General features: G+C 46.1%; 5 protein-coding genes across 5 annotated transcripts in view; all 5 read right to left on the reverse strand.

The window, feature by feature from the left end:
- The window catches only part of LOC131293177 (T-box protein H15-like), a 44,270-nt gene extending 43,975 nt beyond the window's left edge, over positions 1–295 (reverse strand). The window contains exon 1 of the mRNA XM_058321256.1: positions 151–295. Coding sequence (XP_058177239.1) covers positions 151–295 — 145 coding nt within the window. The remainder of the gene's footprint in view (positions 1–150) is intronic.
- Positions 296–5,998: 5,703 nt separating this feature from the next.
- On the reverse strand, positions 5,999–7,674 carry LOC131293178 (endochitinase-like). The gene is made up of 5 exons (XM_058321258.1): positions 7,628–7,674; positions 7,223–7,562; positions 6,611–7,148; positions 6,373–6,539; positions 5,999–6,301 (listed from the first exon to the last, which is right to left on the reverse strand). Exons 1-5 carry the CDS (start codon positions 7,672–7,674, stop codon positions 5,999–6,001), a joined length of 1,395 nt encoding a protein of 464 aa, XP_058177241.1.
- A 1,870-nt stretch (positions 7,675–9,544) lies between these two features.
- Positions 9,545–11,085, reverse strand: LOC131293179 (endochitinase-like). Its single transcript, XM_058321259.1, has 4 exons — positions 10,756–11,085; positions 10,154–10,684; positions 9,919–10,089; positions 9,545–9,847 (listed from the first exon to the last, which is right to left on the reverse strand). Exons 1-4 carry the CDS (start codon positions 11,083–11,085, stop codon positions 9,545–9,547), a joined length of 1,335 nt encoding a protein of 444 aa, XP_058177242.1.
- Positions 11,086–12,150: 1,065 nt separating this feature from the next.
- On the reverse strand, positions 12,151–13,693 carry LOC131293180 (endochitinase-like). The gene is made up of 4 exons (XM_058321260.1): positions 13,367–13,693; positions 12,768–13,301; positions 12,554–12,695; positions 12,151–12,494 (listed from the first exon to the last, which is right to left on the reverse strand). Exons 1-4 carry the CDS (start codon positions 13,691–13,693, stop codon positions 12,151–12,153), a joined length of 1,347 nt encoding a protein of 448 aa, XP_058177243.1.
- Positions 13,694–15,387: 1,694 nt separating this feature from the next.
- Positions 15,388–16,812, reverse strand: LOC131293181 (endochitinase-like). The gene is made up of 4 exons (XM_058321261.1): positions 16,597–16,812; positions 15,998–16,531; positions 15,793–15,926; positions 15,388–15,724 (listed from the first exon to the last, which is right to left on the reverse strand). The coding sequence occupies exons 1-4, from the start codon at positions 16,810–16,812 to the stop codon at positions 15,388–15,390; spliced, it is 1,221 nt and encodes a 406-aa protein (XP_058177244.1).
- Positions 16,813–19,714: the final 2,902 nt, after the last annotated feature.

The raw sequence follows: 19,714 nt of genomic DNA on the forward strand, positions 1-19,714 counted from the left end.
TAATTCTGGTTGCGACTTTTAATCAGCCCAAAATAAACTGATCTCATTTAGCAAAACCATATTCCCACCAGCCTTTCTCTTTGACTTAAGCACAATAACGCGTCCCGATCAAATTGAGCGTAAAAGGTAGAAAATCGAAAACAAACTTGCCACTTACGAAAACTGCTTCCAGAGGGCTCCTGCTGGAGCCCTCCCGCAGTGCCATGATCGCCGCTATCGAGAAGTCCGTCGCTCCCTTGGCCGCCGAAAGGGCCGCAGCGGCGGCGGCAGCAGCGGCAGCGGCACCAGCCCCCATCATCCGAGGGTCATCTCGTTCTCCCGTGTCCACCCCGCCGGCAGGGCTTCCAACATCTTTGGTCGACGTGTCGAGCAGCATTCGGTTCGCGGTGCTTCTTTCCCGAAACGGACCGGGCCTAGGTTCCGGGACCGGCCGGAGGCCTACACCACCACAAGCGCCGCCGCCGCCGCCACCACCACCACCTGTCCTTACCAGCGGGTTACTCGCGGGTTCACGCTTCCGTTTGTGCCTCTCAATTTTGCCGCCTTTCCTGCGCCTTTCGCCCACCGCCGACAACGTACCGATCGCGTTTTCCGACCTGATTTTGAAGACGTTTTTCCTTCACCCGGTTCGCAAAAATCAATTCATTTAAGAACTTTGACAAAAAGATTCGTCCTGAGTGCGGAACAAAAAAAAAAACCGTGTGGATACACCAAAAAATAACTCGGAATTTTCAGTTTTCGCAACTACCGACGGCAAAAACGCATCGCACGGGTAATACGCGGTTGCACTTGCACTTCGGAACTGCACTTCTTTTCACTGGGCGAGCAGCGGTTCTCGCCGACTTTCCACGTTGATAACCGCACAAATTGTAAACGCGATTTTATTTCGCTCAACAAAACAGTCGTACACCGTGTCCTTTTTCGATGCCGTTTTTCTTGCGGTGGGAATGAGAACCACCATGGTGGAGGGGAGGAGAGGGGGTGGGGGATTGCGATTCGGGCACCTTTCAACGCGTGCGTGCGTGCGATGGAGAACCAAAATCCGACAGCTGCGCTCCCGGGGTGGCTTTCGCTTCGGTACGAGCCTTCAGGCGTACGCTTCCCAACTAAGAGCGCGCGCGCCTCGACTACGCGGAGCCCTCCAAGGTTCCGTCCCGTGTGTATGTGTGTTTGGCAAGCAGCCTTGTGTGTGTGTGTGGATGTGCGCAGGTTTCTTCAGTCCTCACACACACTCGCATACCCACAACGAGGGGTACAGAATGCAACGAAAGTGCATAGCAAAAGAAGGGGAAGTTATCGCGAGCGATGGAAAGGGAAACAGGTTTCCCCGGAAAACTCCGCCCATTTGAGCGGCGGCAACGAGACTCAAACACACACACTTTGAGAACTGGAAGGCGAAAACAACCGGTTGCATTTGAGAGACCGTGGTGAATTTCTCGAAACGCACCGTGAGAAGGAAAGCATACCGAAACATGCCGATGGGCTCGCATTGGACGCAATGGCTACACCATTTTGTTTTCGTCTGCTCTTTGTGCACATTTTCGTTCGGCCTTTGCTCACTGGCTCCCGTTCTCTCTATCTCACCATCGGTGAATGTGAGACAGTGCAGGTTGGTGCTCATTTCCCAACGAACGTGAGATGAGCCTTGAATCCCTTTTCCAAAGGAAGTGAATCATGGATGTTCAAGTTTCAATTGCGGCGAGTGTACGTCATCGCTTTCTTGGATGGAGTGATTCATTCGGGAGTTCTATTTATTTTCGATGCAAACATAACTGGTTTGCTTATTAGGCGGAACCAAAGAATCATAGTGGACTGACGAGGGAAAGTTACCGGGGTTGCCTTTTTTTGCGATTTTTCCGTCATCATGTGTTTGTTAAAAAAATATCAACAAAAAAAGCAATTGTTGATGAAGTAGCGACGATGTAAATAAAAATAAAACTTACCCAACTCTTGGAAACAAAGTCCGGAAGTCGATATTACATATTCATTCTTGTGATATGCGCGAATAGCTCAAAATTGTTTCTTTGAAAAGTTTTCTTCAACTTAAAAACGTAATTTTACTATTATGAAGGAATATTATATTTGAACAATTCAAACAGAGAACAACGTAGAGGTTATTGAAAGTTTGAAAACTACACTTTTCCTCCGACACAAAACTTTCACAGCGTTCACAGCATGCTTTGTTGGATTGCATACGCTTCAGGCGCAATGGTTCGTGCAAGTTGACAAAACGCTCGGCAAGAGAGAAGCAAAAACTAATTTACTTTACAAACTCTGCGCCATTGCGAACCGTTGTTTGCCAATACGCTTGCCATTCCCGTACCGAGCGCCTGTCACGAAAAACGGTTGTGAAAATTTATTATCATTTTTCCTTCCTGCGCGTCCTGCGTTCGCCGGCGTGCCGTCGCGGAAAAACTCGACGTCGCCGCATCGAAATGCTTGTAGGCTTTCCACCAAGCCGCTACCGTTCACAGCCGCCGACTGTGCCGCCCGGGCGAAGTCAATTTATGTTTTGATTAATTTGCATACATAAATAAATATCTCCGTAATAAGTCATTACACTCTCGGTTCGCTCCCGTTGAAACCGCCCCTTTCTCGCGCCCCCTTGGGGAGAGAAAAAAAAAAGTGGAAAGCAAACTAAACGACGGCACGTCGACGATTCGTTCGTGGAGGCAATGATGAGATCGGAATCGGGAAATCCTAGCAGCCATTGCGGTTTGTGTGTGCGAGCGAGTGAGTAAGAAACTTGCTGTGCTACGTGAGAGAGCGGGATGCAGGAAGAAACTGACATTTCAATCAATGTTTGTTTAGGCAAATTAGAGGCATCGGATCGGATGGATATTTGCATACGGGAACCGTCGTGACACCACGTCCCTTTTCCGGTTGCTGGTGGGATGTTGTGAAAAACATGATTTAAATATAACCGACCGAGGGGACGGCCCGAGGGAAAGGCCAACCGGAATCTCTCCGAGCTTGGCTCGGAAAAGTGTCACAAAGCTGGAAGCTGGATTTGTGTTGTGTGTACAAGCGGCCAGGCACACATTGGTTGTGCCCTTGTAGTGCACCAATTTGTTTTCACAGCCACGGCTCTTCCACCACTTCGCCTTCGGTCCATTTTCCCTGCCGTGCACCGATTATGAAATTTGAATAAAATTTATTAAAATTCTATTTCGTAAATACGATTTTTAACACAACACCAGCCGTCAGCTGGGTTGGTTGTGTTTGCCAACGAGGCTCGTGCTTGTGTTTCTTTCGTTCCTCCCTACGACGTGGAAATCCATACCCCTGGTAAACCAATACAAATAGGTAAAAGATGGCCAGCGCCGCACGGGTTGGACCAAAGGATTGACAGCAAACCGAGTGGCTTAGCGGTTGGAGAAAACATTTAGTTTCAGATGAATAATTACCGAGAGTCAAACCGACCCCTGGAGGCGCTTCAGTCATACCGAGGGCCGGGTGAGATTTTTCCCTCCAACCCAGGCGAAACTCCCGACCTGTTTGTGTATGCAAATTGGATGGGATTAAATGTTTATTACCGAAAGCTCCGCCAACAATTCTCGACGGTCGGCTAATGGGAACAACTAGGCGCGAGGGAACAGAAACGTCTGTTCCCAAGTGGCAAGCAACGATCTTCGGAATGTGTTCTTTTTTTTGTGTTTATTTAAAAGTGACCCAACGACCCACGAAAATTAGCTCTAATTCCACCCATTGCCTATAATTGCCGAAAAACGCAGGGCAAAAAGAATTGCTTGGATCGTAAATATTCACAAATTCGCCTCGAGCAGTTCAAACGAACAGGCGAATGGGAGAAAAGAACGATTCCTATCGTTCGAGCGTAATTAACCGAGCCGAAGAGTACATTGCACAAGAATTGATAGAAGAGTCTTCAAACATGCACACACAACAACGAAAAAAAAGACTTTCTACCTAAAGCAGATAGTAGAAAAAAAGACAAAAAGAAATGAATGCACCCGCAAGCACGCGAACGGTTTGTTTTATATATTTTAATTTTCCGCTACATTAATTGCACTAATTTTCCACCGAATGACCATTTCCCATATCATTGGCAATGGGTTTGAGGCAAAGAAGAGAAAAAAGAAAACAAATAAGAAATGATGCTGCCAAACGAGTCGATTCCGGTATGGGTCATTCTGTGGAGAAAATATTGGCAAGGAAGCGGTAAAGATCGCTGACCTCAAACGTTTACGACCGTAGAAGAGCACGTTTTAATTTCAAATGTCATTAAACGCATTTGCATTTTTATTCCCCTTAGTGGCTAAGGGATTAGTGATTGGTTGGCGTACTTACAATGGAATGAGTCTTGTACTTTTCTCATAAAAATAGCTACTTTCCATGTGTCGCAAATGGTTTGAGAAATGATAAATTTCGGTCAATCGTGGACAGCGCCACAAATTTAGTATCTTTGTTTGCGAACCGATTTACAAATGATAATCCTCAACCTTCTGTCATCAGTCCCTTTTATATCCATATCCTTGTCTGTCCGTATCTGACTTGATGTCTCGTTGACCCTTTTCACCGATACCGGTACCGGTATTACCGGTAGTGTCTCAGCTATTGTTTCGCCCAGTCAACGCTACCTATTTTGTATCGTAACATCATGGATTTATGTTATATTTTGCTTATAAGTTGCAATCAATCGTGAATCCAATGTAAGACGGAACTACAGGTGAATCGATATCGTCCGGGTGGATAAAGTCGACGTACACACCTCCCAAGCGCTGCAACTCGACCAATTCGATCTTATGGCCAAGCGTTCTAACCGTACGGTTTCAATCAAAATGGCCATCTCGGTTGATTTAATGCTTTACAAAGCTACAAAGAGACATAGGAGTTTTGGTTTGATGTGTTACGTGGTGTTCGTTTATACTTACTTCCCGATAAAGTCTAGCCTGAAAAGGTTGAAAAAATGCGTCAAGAAATGGATGCAGAACTAGCCGAAGGCAATCAGGCCAACTTCTAGTATGGCCTTTTTCGGTGGGCATCCATCGAGGATCAATTTTTGTGGCAGCAATCTAAAGGGAAGAGAAATTACATTCAAATGTTAGAACCTTAGTTTGAGTACCTTTGTTTAAGTAAGTATCCTTACAATTCCATCGCGAATACTTACGTTTTCCACGTTCAGGTAAGTAATTTTCTTAAACGACACTGGATCGCTGTCGATGGACCTGTGGGATGTCCCTTGAGGAACGTATACGGTTGCGTCCCTCCGATTGGTGTTTGGAAGCGTTGTCAGTTTGACGCGGGACTCCTAGGAGCGTCACCATGGCGAACCGATATCTCACACTTGCGTCCGTATCGTAAGATTCGCCGTGTTCTTAGTGGAGTTCGAGCGCATCGGCATCGATCTCGAGCAGTTGTGAGCACTGAATCACCAATCGACACCATCACACGAACCGTGCAGGCAAGAAAACGCTTTCTTATCTTCGTCCTGGACAAAGGAACGATGAAGCATTAGTGACGGCAACTCTATAGCGAAAGTAACCCAACTTACATCGAAACTCATCTGTCGACCAACAAACTGTGGGAAGCTGAATCCCTTGTAGATCACGTGCGTGCATAAAGTGATAGCTCCGGGTATGCAAGGGCGTAACAGCAAGCTAGCTTCTTCCTCTGCTCCACGGGAAGGTAAGGCAGAGTGACTAGCACCACAAGGATCCACAAAACATCGACCATAAACATTTCGATAGAACCGATTCAGTGCGATCGAAAGCGGATAAACAACTGGTTGATGATACCTAACCGCCGAATCTACCTACCGCTTTGACAATCTATTACATCAGTGGACAAAACCTGTTAGGGAGAATTTTTGCAGACATTGACAAGGAACGAATATGTTTAGTATCACCATCGAGAATCAAAACATCGATCGATCAGCTATCGAGTTACAATGGAGCCGGTTGATGAAATGTTGATGAGAGGCAATTTATTGGACATTATCTCGAACTTAGAAAGAATACATGGACCATCTGGCACTTCTCTAGTTCCATTCGATGGCAAACCCAATGTCGGACGGTATCGCTTGTAAACGGGACGCAATGTAGCCTGCCAGAGGGTACGCCTGTCCACAGGTGCCATAGATGTCGTCCGAATGGATATTGTCCACGTAGACGCCTCCGAGCCGTTGCTGTTCGACCAGATCCATCTTGTAGCGCAGCGAGTTGACATCCTCGTAGCTTAGCCGCTGCAACTGCCCGTTGTAGAACGATCTAGTGGCGTACGGTGTAAAACCTTGCTGGTCCCATCCAAAGGACCATCCTCGTTCACGCAAGGTCTGGCAGAGCTGGAACAAGGCAAAGTCCAACACGTCATCGTATGTTTGGGCTATGCAAAAAGGCTCAGTTGCATACTCACTTCCCGATAGGTCATTCGTTCCTGGTCATCTGCACAAAGTGAACAACGTCTGTTAGAAAAGAACCCAATTTCGGCTGAAAAACCCGATTTCAAGAAACCATGCAAACCAATGCCGAGCAGGACTTTCTTCGGAGGGCAACCGCTGTTGATCCATGTCTGTGTCGCATCTATCTACAAATCGAACCAGTATCTTAGTAATACAAACTAGAGACAAACCCCCACAGTTGGACTGTTAAACTCACAAGACCGTTTCTCAGGTAAATAATTTGGCCTTTAAAGCCCCAAAAGTTAGGCAAAGTGATACTCTCGCTGTAGGTCGGCGCGTGTGATGTCGATCCGGCAGTAGAGGTCGTATCGAGCGTTACCTGATCGACCAGATCGCACACGTCAAAGGTGTTGTAGGACGAAGAGATCAGATTCGGATGGATGGTCCCACGGATCCATAGCTCCCGAGGGCGTCCTTTGATGAGGCTGCTGGCCGCGTTCACCACCTGCCGCAGATCCTGCAGCAATGTCACCATCGTAAGCCGATCGGTTGCAATTCCTGTGCCAGTATTTTCGTTGCCAGGTCGCTCCCAGTTGAGCTCGATCGCATCGGCGTCCAGCTCCAGTAGCAACGTCGATGCGGCTTGAACAAATGCTCGCCTTCGCACGTTCGTCCCGGATGCGCTGGAAAAGTCCGACCCTGTACCGTCGATCGATGCCACCACGCGCCCCGTCCTCGAGCGCTGCCGAACGCTCGTCACAAGTCGGGAGAACGTTATCTTGTCGTTGTCCTACACCTCAACAAGCGTTAATTATTAACACATCCAACGAGTTGATCACCTCGAGCTCACAAGCAAAAACTTACATCGAACAGCATTTGACGAGCGACGAACCGCGGAAAGCGAAACCACTTGAAGATCACGTGCGTGCAGATCTCCATGGGAACGTATTCGGGAAGAAATCCGATTGAAGCTGCTTCTTGTGAGTTGAAGCTACAGGCAAACGTTTTACTCTGTCCATCGATCAGGTGAGGAAAGATGGATAAAACCAAGCACACCACAATAACACCATCTTTGCGCAACATATGGGATACGGTAAGACGTCTGTTGCTCGAGAACGCTGGAAGCACAGTGTTGGAAGGACAGTTGTCCGAGACGACGGCGATGTTGATGATGGTGACAAAAATCAACACATTATTCAGAAACCTGTTTGGAAGATGTTTAATGAACAGAGCATTCCGATGGCATGCTGGCTTATGAACACGGGCTACATTGCGTCCCGTTTGTAAGCGATACCGTCCGATACTGGATTTGCCATCGAGGGAAACTAGAGAAGTGTCAGATGAATTCTTACTAAGTTCGAGAAAATGTCCAATAAATTGCCTCTCATTAACATTTCGTAAACCGCCTTCATTCTAACTCGATAGCTGATCGATGGATGATTTGATTCTCATTATGGCTTAAAGATGTTTCCCCATCTTCACAGAAATCCGATCGTTGGTGATGCTAAACATATCCTCCTCAATGTTTCTTGTTCCCTAGCAGGTTTGGTCCACTGATTGTGAACGCGCGTTAGGTATCATCAACCAGTTGTTTATCCGCTTTCGATCGCACTGAATCGGTTCTATCGAAATGTTTATGGTCGATGTTTTGTGGATCCTTGTGGTGCTAGCCTCTCTGCCTTACCTTCCCGTGGGGCAGAGGAAGAAGCTAGCTGTTACGCCCTTGCATACCCGGAGCTATCACTTTATGCACGCACGTGATCTACAAGGGATTCAGCTTCCCACAGTTTGTTGGTCGACAGATGGGTTTCGATGTAGAGTTCCCAATACTTATTCTTCATCCAGGGACTTCTTTGTTCAGGGATTCGAAAATCAGTTTTCAATTGTTCTGGTTGCCATCGGCAAGTCCTGCTCACGTTTTTTGGGGAAGTTTTCCAACCTTTTTGGGCAAAACTGTTGGCTTGAGATAAGTGTATGTCGACAATACGAGGCCCAAAAACATGCAGTACGTAACTTTTGCATATAAAATAAATATTTATTTCACTGATACAAAATTTCAGTGTGGATAAGACGACAATTCACCTCAACTATATTCAATGAAAACAAAGCTTTATCAAAATATATGTTCAGTCTATTGCAGTAAACTGATTAGTTATGTATTGTTTTTTCTTTGCTAAATCTCGGCTTAAATAGCTTTTTGATTGTTTCAAATCCAAACAAGAACTTTTTTCTGAAGGCGTAGAAAAAATCAAAAATTTAAATATGATGAAGATTCTTTCCATGTTTAGAAATGTCCAAGAGACTTGGCTCATCCATATATTTATTTTTGGTCGATCAATTTCCATTATACGGCATTTAGCGAAAAACAATAGTACAGAAACTTTCACAACATGATTGTTACTATTTACTAAACTACTAATAACATTAATTTCCGGCTGGCGCCACTAGAGGCGCCACAGTAGCGCGCTTTCGTTGGCTCAATTTACTATGCGACAGTTTTTATGACCGGTTGCGAATTTCATCTTGAATGTTGTTGTCGGTGCTGACCTTTGACCCAAGAAAGGTGAAATTTTTGACGACTTCAAAAGTATAAGCGCGTAGGCTTTCGGCAATTGTTAGCAGGGCCGCTGATGATCCACATAGTGGGTTTCAATTATTGCCGAGGCCCTTCTGACACCGCATTTATTATCATGGGCATTAAGTATTACCAATTTGTGCCAAAAAGCAGCTACGTCAATCTCGTACGCCTGAAGGGTTTGTTATGGCAGTATTCACTCGTCCCAAGAAACGCATGTATTGCTTGCCGAAGGCAAACAGGCCAATTCCTAGCATGAGCTTCCATCGCTGATCCATTGACGAAGCCTCCTAGAAGAGTCACCATTGCAAACAAATCCGGAGCGATCAAATGCAGACAAACAGCAACTCCATGACGTTTAAAGTCTTGACGATGGTTTGACGTACTCAGCGGATAATATATTCAATTTGCGGGGAAAAACCTGTTTGCGAGAATATTTGCAGACACGACCGAGGAATGAACATGTTTAGCATCACAAAGGAAAGGTTGATCAGCAAACAAACTAGAATCGAGACATTTGATGAAATGTTTGGCAATGCAAACCAATCAAAGGCTCTTTATTTACATTTTTTTTGAACTTTGTAAGAATACCTGCAAAATCTGACACTTCTCTAGTTCCATTCGATGGCAAACCCAATATCGGACGGTATAGCTTGCAAACGGGACGCAATGTAGCTGGAGAGTAGGTAAGCCTGCCCGCAGCTGCCGTAGATGTCGTCCGAATGAATATTGTCCACGTAGACACCTCCGAGCCGTTTCTGCTCGACCAGATCCATCTTGTAGCGCAGCGAGCTGACGTTCTCGTAGCTGAGCCGCTCTGACTGGTCGTTGTCGAGCGATCTGGTGGCGTACGGTGTCAAACCTTCCTGGTCCCATCCAAAAGACCATCCCGGTTGTCGCAGGCTCTGGCAGAGCTAGAGTAACTCAAGGTACATTACGTCATGTATGTTTTAATTGTGTAAAAGTACCCCATTTGTTTACTCACCTCTGAATAGGCCATTCGTTTCATGTCACCTGAGCCCCATTTAAAGAAATCGTCCCCAAAGAACTTAATTTTGTGCGATAATACCGTGTTCAGTAAACCATGCAAACCAACGCCGAGCAGGACTTTCTTCGGAGGGCAACCGTTGTCGATCCACGTCTGTGTTGCACCCGTCTGTGAATCGAGAGGGTTTATGAGTAATACAAAATTATCACCCCTCTTGTATTGTGGGACTTACAAGACCATCTCCGATTTTGATTTTGCTGGAAAATCCAAACTCTCTATGGTAAATAGTCACTCTCGAATTATGGACCGGTGCATGTGATAGCGATCCGCTCCAAATCGCATCGAGCGTCACCTGATCGACCAGATTGCACACGTCAAAGGTGTTGTAGAACGAAGAGATCAAATTCGGATGGATTGATCCACGGATCCATAGCTCCCGAGGGCGTCCTTTGATGAGGCTGCTGGCCGCGTTCACCACCTGCCGCAGATCCTGCAGCAGTGTCACCATCGTACGCCGATCGGTTGCAATTCCTTTGCCACCGTATTGGTTGCCGGGTCGCTCCCAGTTGAGCTCGATCGCATCGGCGTCCAGCTCGAGCAGCAACGTTGATGCGGCTTGTACAAACGCTCGCCTTAGATCAGTCGTTTCTGATGCTCTGGAAAAGTCCGTTCCCGTGCCGTTGATCGATGCCACCACACGTCCCGACCTCGAGCGCTTCCGAACGCTCGTCACAAGCTGGGAGAACGCTATCTTGTCGTCGTCCTACACCTCAACCATCGTTAATCTACACATCTAACGAGTTGATCATCTCGAGGTCACAAGCAAAAACTTACATCGAACAGCATTTGACGAGCGACGAACCGCGGAAAGCGAAACCACTTGAAGATCACGTGCGTGCAGATCTCCATGGGAACGTATTCGGGAAGAAAGCCGATTGAAGTTGCTTCTTGTAAGTTGAAGCTACAGGCACACTTTTTACTCTGCCCATTGATCAGGTGAGGAAAGAAGGATAAAACCAAGCACAGCACAATAGCACCAACCTTGCGCATCATATCGGACACGGCGACACGTCTGTTGCTCGAGAACGTTGGAAGCACACTGTTGGGTAGACAGTTGTCTAAGTCGACAACGATGGTTTTGATGTTGACATAAAGGTAACACATTCTTTTGAAACCAGCTTCGAAGATGTTTGGTAAACATACACGCGCAACTCACCTGGAGGACGTGACGGTTCAGGAGAGGACCGGAAAGGTGCATAGGTTATACTTACAACCTGTGCATACCGGACAATATCTTTAGAAGCTGTTGCGGGGGTGAGCGATTCCGTGAGCGATTACAGGAGACGATCCGGAAGTGGCAAAGTAGTTGGGACAGCTCTAGCAGTGTGCAATGCACACTTACTCTTGCACTCTAATGCACTGTAAATCTCGTAGTTTCTTTCCAGTCATCTGTCTTTAACATTCCAAAAAATCTTTGGAGGAAGGAAAACGGAAAACGAAGTTCCTTATCTAGTTACAGTAGTTCCGCGTTTGGCACGCCGATATTGCATTCGAAAGTGATCATCAAGATAGTTCAGGGAACTGCGGTGCATGGTACGTAAAGTTTGGTGTGAGGTCACAATGTTTCGCACACGACGAGTCTAACGGTAGGACGAGATGGCGTCCGCAATGCTTCCTTAAGTCCAGGTCCATTCAACGCGACTGTACAGTAGAGCAACCTCGGGAGCCCTGGCAGCAGTTTACCATACAATGCAGTTCTTTCGAGACATCTACGAAAAGCAACACGACCGACAATGCTAGAATGGGAACCAGAATGACGCTTTACAATCGGAGTTTCGTCAAACTGTCTTTTGAACCCAGAATCCGGTGTTCTAAATGTTCTTGTTTTACAATGAATGTAGTGCGTTATTAGATTTTAACATGTCGCTAGGTGAGGCAAGTACTATGATTAGAAATCAATTTGTCAATGTTTAACGTGAAAAGTTAGGGATAAGCTTTATATAGGCCTCGAAAATTCCTCTTTTTTGATCGCAAAATTCAAGCTGCTTGTGACCCCTAGAACGCTTAATTCGCCTCTGATACTGAGGAACATCAGCAAACATGTTTGCGAGAATATTTGCTGACATGAACGAATATGTTTAGCACCACACAGCACAAATTAATCAAAGTCAATTTATTAAACATCCTCTCGAACTTAGTAAGAATACGTGTTGCAACTTTGCAACTTATCTAGTTCCACTCGATGGCAAACCCAATGTCGGACGGTATCGCTTGCAAACGGGACGCAATGTAGCCAGCCAGAGAGTACGCCTGTCCACAGGTGCCATAGATGTCGTCCGAATGGATATTGTTCACGTAGACGCCTCCGAGCCGTTTCTGTTCGACCAGATCCATCTTGTAGCGCAGCGAGTTGACATCCTCGTAGCTGAGCCGCTGCAACTGTCCGTTGTAGAACGATCTGGTGGCGTACGGTGTGAAACCTTGCTGATCCCATCCAAAGGACCATCCTCGTTCACGCAAGGTTTGGCAGAGCTGGAACAAGTCAAAGTTCAACACGTCATCGTATGTTTGGGCTATGCAAAAAGGCTCAGTTGCATACTCACTTCCCGATAGGCCATTCGTTTTCCGTCACTTGCACTCGACGATAAAAATCTGTTCGACAAGAACCCATAATCGGATGAAGAAATTGTTTTCAGGAAACCATGCAAACCAATCCCGAGCAGGACTTTCTTCGGAGGGCAACCGTTGTCGATCCATGTCTGTGTCGCATCCGTCTACAAATCGAAAAAATTTCGAAGTTATACTATTTAGAGACGAATTTCCCAGTGTTGGGTCGTTTAACTTACAAGACCATCTTCCGTGTTGATAACTTCGCCTTTAAAGGGCCCAAAGTTAGGTGAAGTGATACTCTTACTATAGATCGGCGCGTGTGACGTCGATCCGGCAGTAGAGGTCGTATCGAGCGTTACCTGATCGACCAGATCGCACACGTCAAAGGTGTTGTAGGACGAAGAGATCAGATTCGGATGGATGGTCCCACGGATCCATAGCTCCCGAGGGCGTCCTTTGATGAGGCTGCTGGCCGCGTTCACCACCTGCCGCAGATCCTGCAGCAATGTCACCATCGTAAGCCGATCGGTTGCAATTCCTGTGCCACTATTTTCGTTGCCAGGTCGCTCCCAGTTGAGCTCGATCACATCGGCGTCCAGCTCGAGTAGCAACGTGGATGCGGCTTGAACAAACGCTCGCCTTCGCACGTTCGTCCCGGATGCGCTGGAAAAGTCCGACCCTGTACCGTCGATCGATGCCACCACGCGTCCCGTCCTCGAGCGCTGCCGAACGCTCGTCACAAGTCGGGAGAACGTTATCTTGTCGTTGTCCTACACCCCAACCAGCGTTAATTATTAACACATCCAACCAGATGAGTTCACAAGCAAAGACTTACATCGAAAAACATTTGGCGAGCGACGAACCGTGGAAAGCGAAACCACTTGAAGATCACGTGCGTGCAGATCTCCATGGGAACGTATTCGAGAAGAAATCCGATTGAAGCTGCTTCTTGTGAGTTGAAGCTACAGGCAAACGTTTTACTTTGTCCATCGATCAGGTGAGGAAAGATGGATAAAACCAAGCACACCACAATAACACGAACCTTGCGCATCATAAAAACCACAGCGACACGTCTGTTGTTCGAGAACGTTGGAAGCACACTGTTGGGTGGACAGTTGTCCGAGACGTCGGCGATGTTGCTGATGGTGACAAAAAGTAACATTTTAACCTGTTTGGAAGAAACCAAAACAAGTAACACATCGTGCTAAACTTGTTTTGGCTACGTTAATCACTCGTTCGCTTGATAAGGGGGAAGCTGGGCAAAGGGTTATTTTATTGTGGTTTTTTGACGTCATCCGCTGAATGTAGATGTTTTGATCGAATATCTGTGTTGATGGTAATCGATTGCCTATGCTGATGATAATTTTGTTCTCTGTTCTCCGCGCGTCTGTTCTCCATATTGGGAGCGGCTCGAACCAGCGTCTTTTCCCCTGTTGCATGCGGCTGTATACTCTGCCCTGGCATCCTACGGGACGTGAAACATGGGGGATGCGTTGATCCACTGACGAGATAGATGGCGGGAGGGGGGTGGAGCGAGCCATTGGCAGTACATCCAAGCAGACACTCGGCCATAAGCCACGAAACCAGAAGAAGAAGTGCCGAGAAAACCAGAAGCAGATGGCAATAACTGACGAGAAGAACGCAGCGCGCGCTCGAATGCTGCAGCGCAAAACCCGTCAGAACATGGAACACTACAAACGAGCGAGCCGGGCTCTTCGAGAACAAGAAGCGTCGCTTTGAGGAGTCGGATGAGCAACTGATGGAGCAACTATCTCTGGCGGCTCCGGGGAGGGCAACATTCTCACGGACTAGCGAGAGATGATCGAATGGTAGAAGTGCTACTTCAACGGGTACCTGAACGGAGGAGAATTAGGGAAGTCCAGCAGCGGTGCAAGTAGAATTTTGCAGCACATTAGCCAGGAGGTAGATGACGAGATAACTTTCAGTAACAGAAACTCTCTTCGGAGGGAGGCCTCGTCCCATCAGAGGATGTCGTGCCACATAAAAAAGGTGACGATATGCTATCTATCTATGGACGATGTCACTAGAGCACTACAAACATTTAATTGTGAAAATTTTGAGCAGGAAAAGATACCGGAGGACTGGAAGCCGGGTGTCATCCACCCAGTGTACAAGAAGGGTGACAGAATGGACTGTGCCAACTTTCGAGCCATCACAGTCCTCAATGCCGCCTACAAAATCCTATCCCAGATACTCTTCTGCAGACTCGCGCCCCTTGCTACAGATTTCGTCGGAAGCTACCAAGCTGGGTTTGTTGGAGGCAAATCCACCACCCAAAAGATTTTCACTCTACGGCAGATCCTCTAGAAGTGCCGAGAGCACCAGATCCCGGTCCCTCTTCATCGACTTCAAAGCGGCCTACGATACCATAGACAGGAAGGAGCTATGGGGTCTGAGGCAAGGTTATGGACTCTCCTGCCTTCGAGCCCTAACATCGCTCTGGAAGGTGTCACAAGGAGCGCGGACTTCGACATCTGTTTCACGATTTTCACCCGCTCTGTCACATTTGACACATCTCTAAATGGTACATTTTGTTTTAGGATTATATGACGCAATTTTCGACGACCCGTCATGACAATCTTGGTGTTAGTTATTGGCGATAGTTTGACGCACTCAGCTGATAATATATTCAATCAGTGGGGGAAACCCAGTTTACGAGTATGTTTGCAGATATGAACGAGGGATGACCATGTTTAGCACCACAGAGAATCCGTTGATCAGCAAAATTAGAATGGAGGCGGTTGATGAAATGTTTGGGAATTCCAATCAATCAAAGGCAATTTATTCAAAATTTTCTCGAACTTAGTAAGAATACATGGAACATCTGATACTTATCTAGTTCCACTCGATGGCAAACCCAATGTCAGATGGTATCGCTTGCAAACGGGACGCAGTGTAGCCCGACAGAGGGTACGCCTGTCCGCAGTTGCCATAGATGTCGTCCGAATGGATATTGTCCACGTAGACGCCTCCGAGCCGTTTCTGCTCGACCAGATCCATCTTGTAGCGCAGCGAGTTGACGTCCTCGTAGCTGAGCCGCTGCAACTGCCCGTTGTAGAACGATCTGGTGGCGTATGGTGTGAAACCTTGCTGGTCCCATCCAAAGAACCATCCGCGTTCACGCAAGGTCTGGCAGAGCTGGAAAAAATCAAAGTACAACACGTGCTTTGGGCTGTACAAAACCGGCTCAGTTGCATACTCACTTCCCGATAAGCCATTCGTTTCCCGTCACCTGCACGCGCCGATAAAAAGCTGTCCGCCAAATACCCGTAGTCTGATGAAGAAATCGTTTTCAGGAAACCATGCAAACCAACCCCGAGTAGGACTTTCTTCGGAGGGCAACCGTTGTCGATCCATGTCTGTGTCGCATCCGTCTACAAATTGAGCCAGTTTTTTAGTTATACAAACCAAAGACATATCCACTCGTTTGGACTATTTAACATACAAGACCATCTTCCGAGTTGATGACGGCACCTTTAAAGGGCCCTAAGCTAGGCAAAGTGATACTCGAACCATAAATCGGCGCGTGAGACGTCGATTCAGTCCTAGACGTCGTACTGAGCGCCACCTGATCTACCAGATTGCACACATCAAAGGTGTTGTAGGACGTAGTGATCAGATTCGGATGGATGGATCCACGGATCCATAGCTCCCGAGGGCGTCCTTTGATGAGGCTGCTGGCCGCGTTCACCACCTGTCGCAGATCCTGCAGCAATGTCACCATCGTACGCCGAAAGGTTTCTATGCCTTTGCCGTCATATTGGTTGCCGGGTACCTCCCAGCTGAGCTCGATCGTATCGGCGTCCAGCTCGAGTAGCAACGTTGATGCGGCTTGCACAAACGCTCGCCTTCGCACGTTTGTTTCTGATACTCTGGAAAAGTCCGACCCCGTGCCGTTGATCGATGCCACCACGCGTCCCGTCCTCGAGCGCTGCCGAACGCTCGTCACAAGTCGGGAGAATGCTATCTTGTCGTTGTCCTACACCCCAACCAGCGTTAATTATTAACACATTCAACGACATGAGTTTACAAGCAAAGACTTACATCGAAGAGCATTTGACGAGCGACGAACCGCGGAAAGCGAAACCACTTGAAGATCACATGCGTGCAGATCTCCATGGGAACGTATTCGGGAAGAAAGCTAATTGAAGCTGCTTCTTGTGAGTTGAAGCTACAGGCAAACTTTTTACTATGTCCATTGATCAGGTGCGGGCAGAGGGATAAAACCAAGCACACCACAATAACACCAACCTTGCGCATCATAAAAACCACAGCGACACGTCTGTTGCTCGAGAACGATGGAAACACACTGTTAGAACAGTTGTCCATGACGACGGCGATGTTGATGATGGGGTACAAAATCAACACATTCTTTTGAAACCAGCTTCGAATATGTTTGGTAAACATACCCCCACACCTCATCTGGAGTGATCGAGCGGATGTTGCGAGAATTCATTGATTGCACATGCAAAAGGAGAATGTTTTTTGAATGAGAATGCTGAGCGCCAATACGTTCCAGGAGAGGAATGGAAGGATGCATAGCCTACTGGTTATACGTGTAACCTGTGCATACCAGACATTATCTTCAGAAGCTGTTGCGGGGAATCCGGAGACGTTTCCAGGAGACGTTCCAGAAGCGGCAAAGCAGATGGGACAGTTCTAGCAGCGGACGATGAACATATACCCTTATTCCCGACCTAGCGTCATGAGTATAGAGGAAACACGGGGACCTAAAATTCTAAATGATGCAGTTCCTCTCTAGTCATCTGTTTTTAATATTCCACAAAATGTTTTGGTTTAAACGCGCGAGGTAAGAATCGTTCATTTGCGAGAGGTCATGAACCTTTATTGTTTGGCCACGCCAAAGAATGCGGCAAATAAAAAACATTGACACCACAAGGGGCCAATCACCGCATTAATTCCCAATACCATTTTACGTCGACTATACTACCACACGAGCACCAAACACTAATCCATAAACTTCCTGCACCACGCTTCTGAACCAAAACATACTGGTTTCAAAGGAGTCTTCGGGGTCCTGTGGACCGGGGAGAGGCCCGACACCAACGGAGGTCGGTTCCATGAAGCTTCGAACGGCAGACACTGTCGATACGGCACACACTTTCGAGTCACCGCAAATCGACACCAACTCGATCACAATGCTGTCATCATGCACCTCAGAAATGTGTACGAACGGCGACACTACGAACGAGTGCCGAATGAAGCTATAACAATCCAGGCTCGTCCGAGGGCAACGCTCGAGATGCGGAGACAGTGAGCAGTCTATCGGAGAAAGGATAACGCGGCCCGGCTCATACAGGTACCGCCGTTATCGGAACAATTTGGACCCTCTGTGTGTGCAGCGTCCAGATTCGTGAATTGTTCCCGGATTGATGATGAGTGCTGCGAATACGTGCGTTGAGATGGTTCGAGGGTTCATTGGTCAGCGGCATCGTCGATTTCTGTGAAGTACTGGAGTATGCGGAACGAGCCAATAAACTTGTCGGTTCTGGAACAGTGATCGTGGAGCAGCTCGATCCCGGAACATCGTACGTGGACGCGCCGCAAGCAGGCATCGTGTGCACCCTGACGACTTATGATGGTGCTGAGCAGAGGCGGATCATAGGGTAAGCAAACTAAGCAGCTGCCTACTTTTTTTTTAATTTCAAGGGCCGCGTACATTTTGTCCATATTTTTTTCAAATAATAATGTTGGAATCATTTTCCCAAAAAATAGCGTGACGAGTTCGTGGATTTACTTCCATCAAAGAAAACAAAGAATATTAAAATGTGAAAATGATGCTATTGAATTATCTGAATTGAGTTTTGATGGAAAAAGGTTCCCAGACGTTGCTTTGTTCTGTTTTGTTTTGGTTAAAATAAAAAGATTGATGCGCTAATGTCTATAAAAGTCAACAATTTAAAGATTTTATCAATCAATAGAAATATTAAAACGGATGTATAATAGATTAGCAAATTTAATCTCCTGCACATCTACAAATAGAGAAATCATTTTTTAAATGGTTCTATTAAGCTTTTTCTGTTGTAATCATTTTCCAAAAAGGAACTTTTTCAATTTCAAAACGAATGAATATGATCGTTTTGAACCAAAGCGACTGTAAAGATTTTCAATCAAAACGATAAAAAATAAGTTACGTGCTAATTTTGACCATGGAAAATGATGTTATAGATTCTCTTGGAAGGTCATTGATAATTTCGCAATGTTAATCTAAATATAGTTCATTATTAAATGTGTGGTTTAATCTTAATTGAAATTTTATTAATTTTGAAACAAAACCCTCAAAGGCTAATGTAATGTATGTTTATAAGGTCTTCAATTTATAAAGCCTGTCTCATAGTAAATTGAGCCAAAGAAAGCGCGCTACTGTGGCGCCTCTAGTGGCGTCAGCCGGAAACTGATATTTTTAGTAGTATTAGTAACTAGTAACAATGAAGATGTGAAAGTTTCAGACCTGTAATATAGTTTTTCGCTAAATGCCGTATTTTGAAAATTGAACGACCAAAAATAAATCCGCACAAATAACTGGAGCGCCGGTGGAAAGATTGACAAGGCCTGGAATCCATAATAAAAGCAAAGAAAAATTAAAAATATTTTTCTTTTGTACAGTTATACATAAGGTTTGTTATAAAAATAGGTTTTTACTTTTTGCGTGTTCCCTGTTCTTATAAATTCACATACTTTTTTTGCCGATTTTTCGACCTGCCATTATTCTACGGTTGTCTAAGAGTGGTACAGGGCCAATAAGATTCACTTTGTACCAAAACCAAATTTCCCAGAATTTCGCATCATCGAAAAACACTGGGCAGTCTCAAAACTTCGTCTTAGACAAACTGGTGGAATAGTTACAGATGTTCTTGGCAAGAGGAAATGAACGGAGGCTGCGAAAACGGTGTCCCATTCCACGACATGGGCGTTAATGCAGGAAACAAAAACAAAATACGTGAATTTAAAAAAACAGGGAACACGTAAATAGTAAAACCCTATTTTTATAACAAACTTTATGTAAAACTGTACCAGAGAAAAATACTTTTCATTTTTTTGTTTTTTGTTTTAATGGGTTCCCGGTCTTTTCAATTTGCTCAGTTGCCTTGGTGCTATAGTTATTTGTGCGGATTTATTTTTGGTCGTTCAATTTCCAAAA

The sequence above is a fragment of the Anopheles ziemanni genome, chromosome 2 (assembly GCF_943734765.1).
Source record: "Anopheles ziemanni chromosome 2, idAnoZiCoDA_A2_x.2, whole genome shotgun sequence".
In the NCBI taxonomy this organism is placed as follows: Eukaryota; Metazoa; Arthropoda; class Insecta; order Diptera; family Culicidae; genus Anopheles; species Anopheles ziemanni.

Excerpts from the sequence above, each read along its gene's own strand:
- LOC131293178 (XM_058321258.1), bottom strand. The coding sequence starts at position 7,674 with ATGGCAAATCCAGTATCGGACGGTATCGCTTACAAACGGGACGCAAT. Across the intron at positions 7,563-7,627 it reads GCTTACAAACGGGACGCAAT|GTTTCTGAATAATGTGTTGA; the intron begins GTAGCCCGTGTT and ends TCTTCCAAACAG. Across the intron at positions 6,540-6,610 it reads CCTGAGAAACGGTCTTGTGA|ATGCGACACAGACATGGATC; the intron begins GTTTAACAGTCC and ends ATTTGTAGATAG.
- LOC131293179 (XM_058321259.1), bottom strand. The coding sequence starts at position 11,085 with ATGTGTTACCTTTATGTCAACATCAAAACCATCGTTGTCGACTTAGAC. Across the intron at positions 10,090-10,153 it reads TCAAAATCGGAGATGGTCTT|ACGGGTGCAACACAGACGTG; the intron begins GTAAGTCCCACA and ends CTCGATTCACAG. Across the intron at positions 9,848-9,918 it reads AACGAATGGCCTATTCAGAG|CTCTGCCAGAGCCTGCGACA; the intron begins GTGAGTAAACAA and ends GAGTTACTCTAG.
- LOC131293180 (XM_058321260.1), bottom strand. The coding sequence starts at position 13,693 with ATGTTACTTTTTGTCACCATCAGCAACATCGCCGACGTCTCGGACAAC. Across the intron at positions 13,302-13,366 it reads CTCGCCAAATGTTTTTCGAT|GACAACGACAAGATAACGTT; the intron begins GTAAGTCTTTGC and ends GTTGGGGTGTAG. Across the intron at positions 12,696-12,767 it reads TCAACACGGAAGATGGTCTT|ACGGATGCGACACAGACATG; the intron begins GTAAGTTAAACG and ends TTCGATTTGTAG.
- LOC131293181 (XM_058321261.1), bottom strand. The coding sequence starts at position 16,812 with ATGCGCAAGGTTGGTGTTATTGTGGTGTGCTTGGTTTTATCCCTCTGC. Across the intron at positions 16,532-16,596 it reads CTCGTCAAATGCTCTTCGAT|GACAACGACAAGATAGCATT; the intron begins GTAAGTCTTTGC and ends GTTGGGGTGTAG. Across the intron at positions 15,725-15,792 it reads GCGGACAGCTTTTTATCGGC|CCCAAAGCACGTGTTGTACT; the intron begins GCGTGCAGGTGA and ends GGTTTTGTACAG.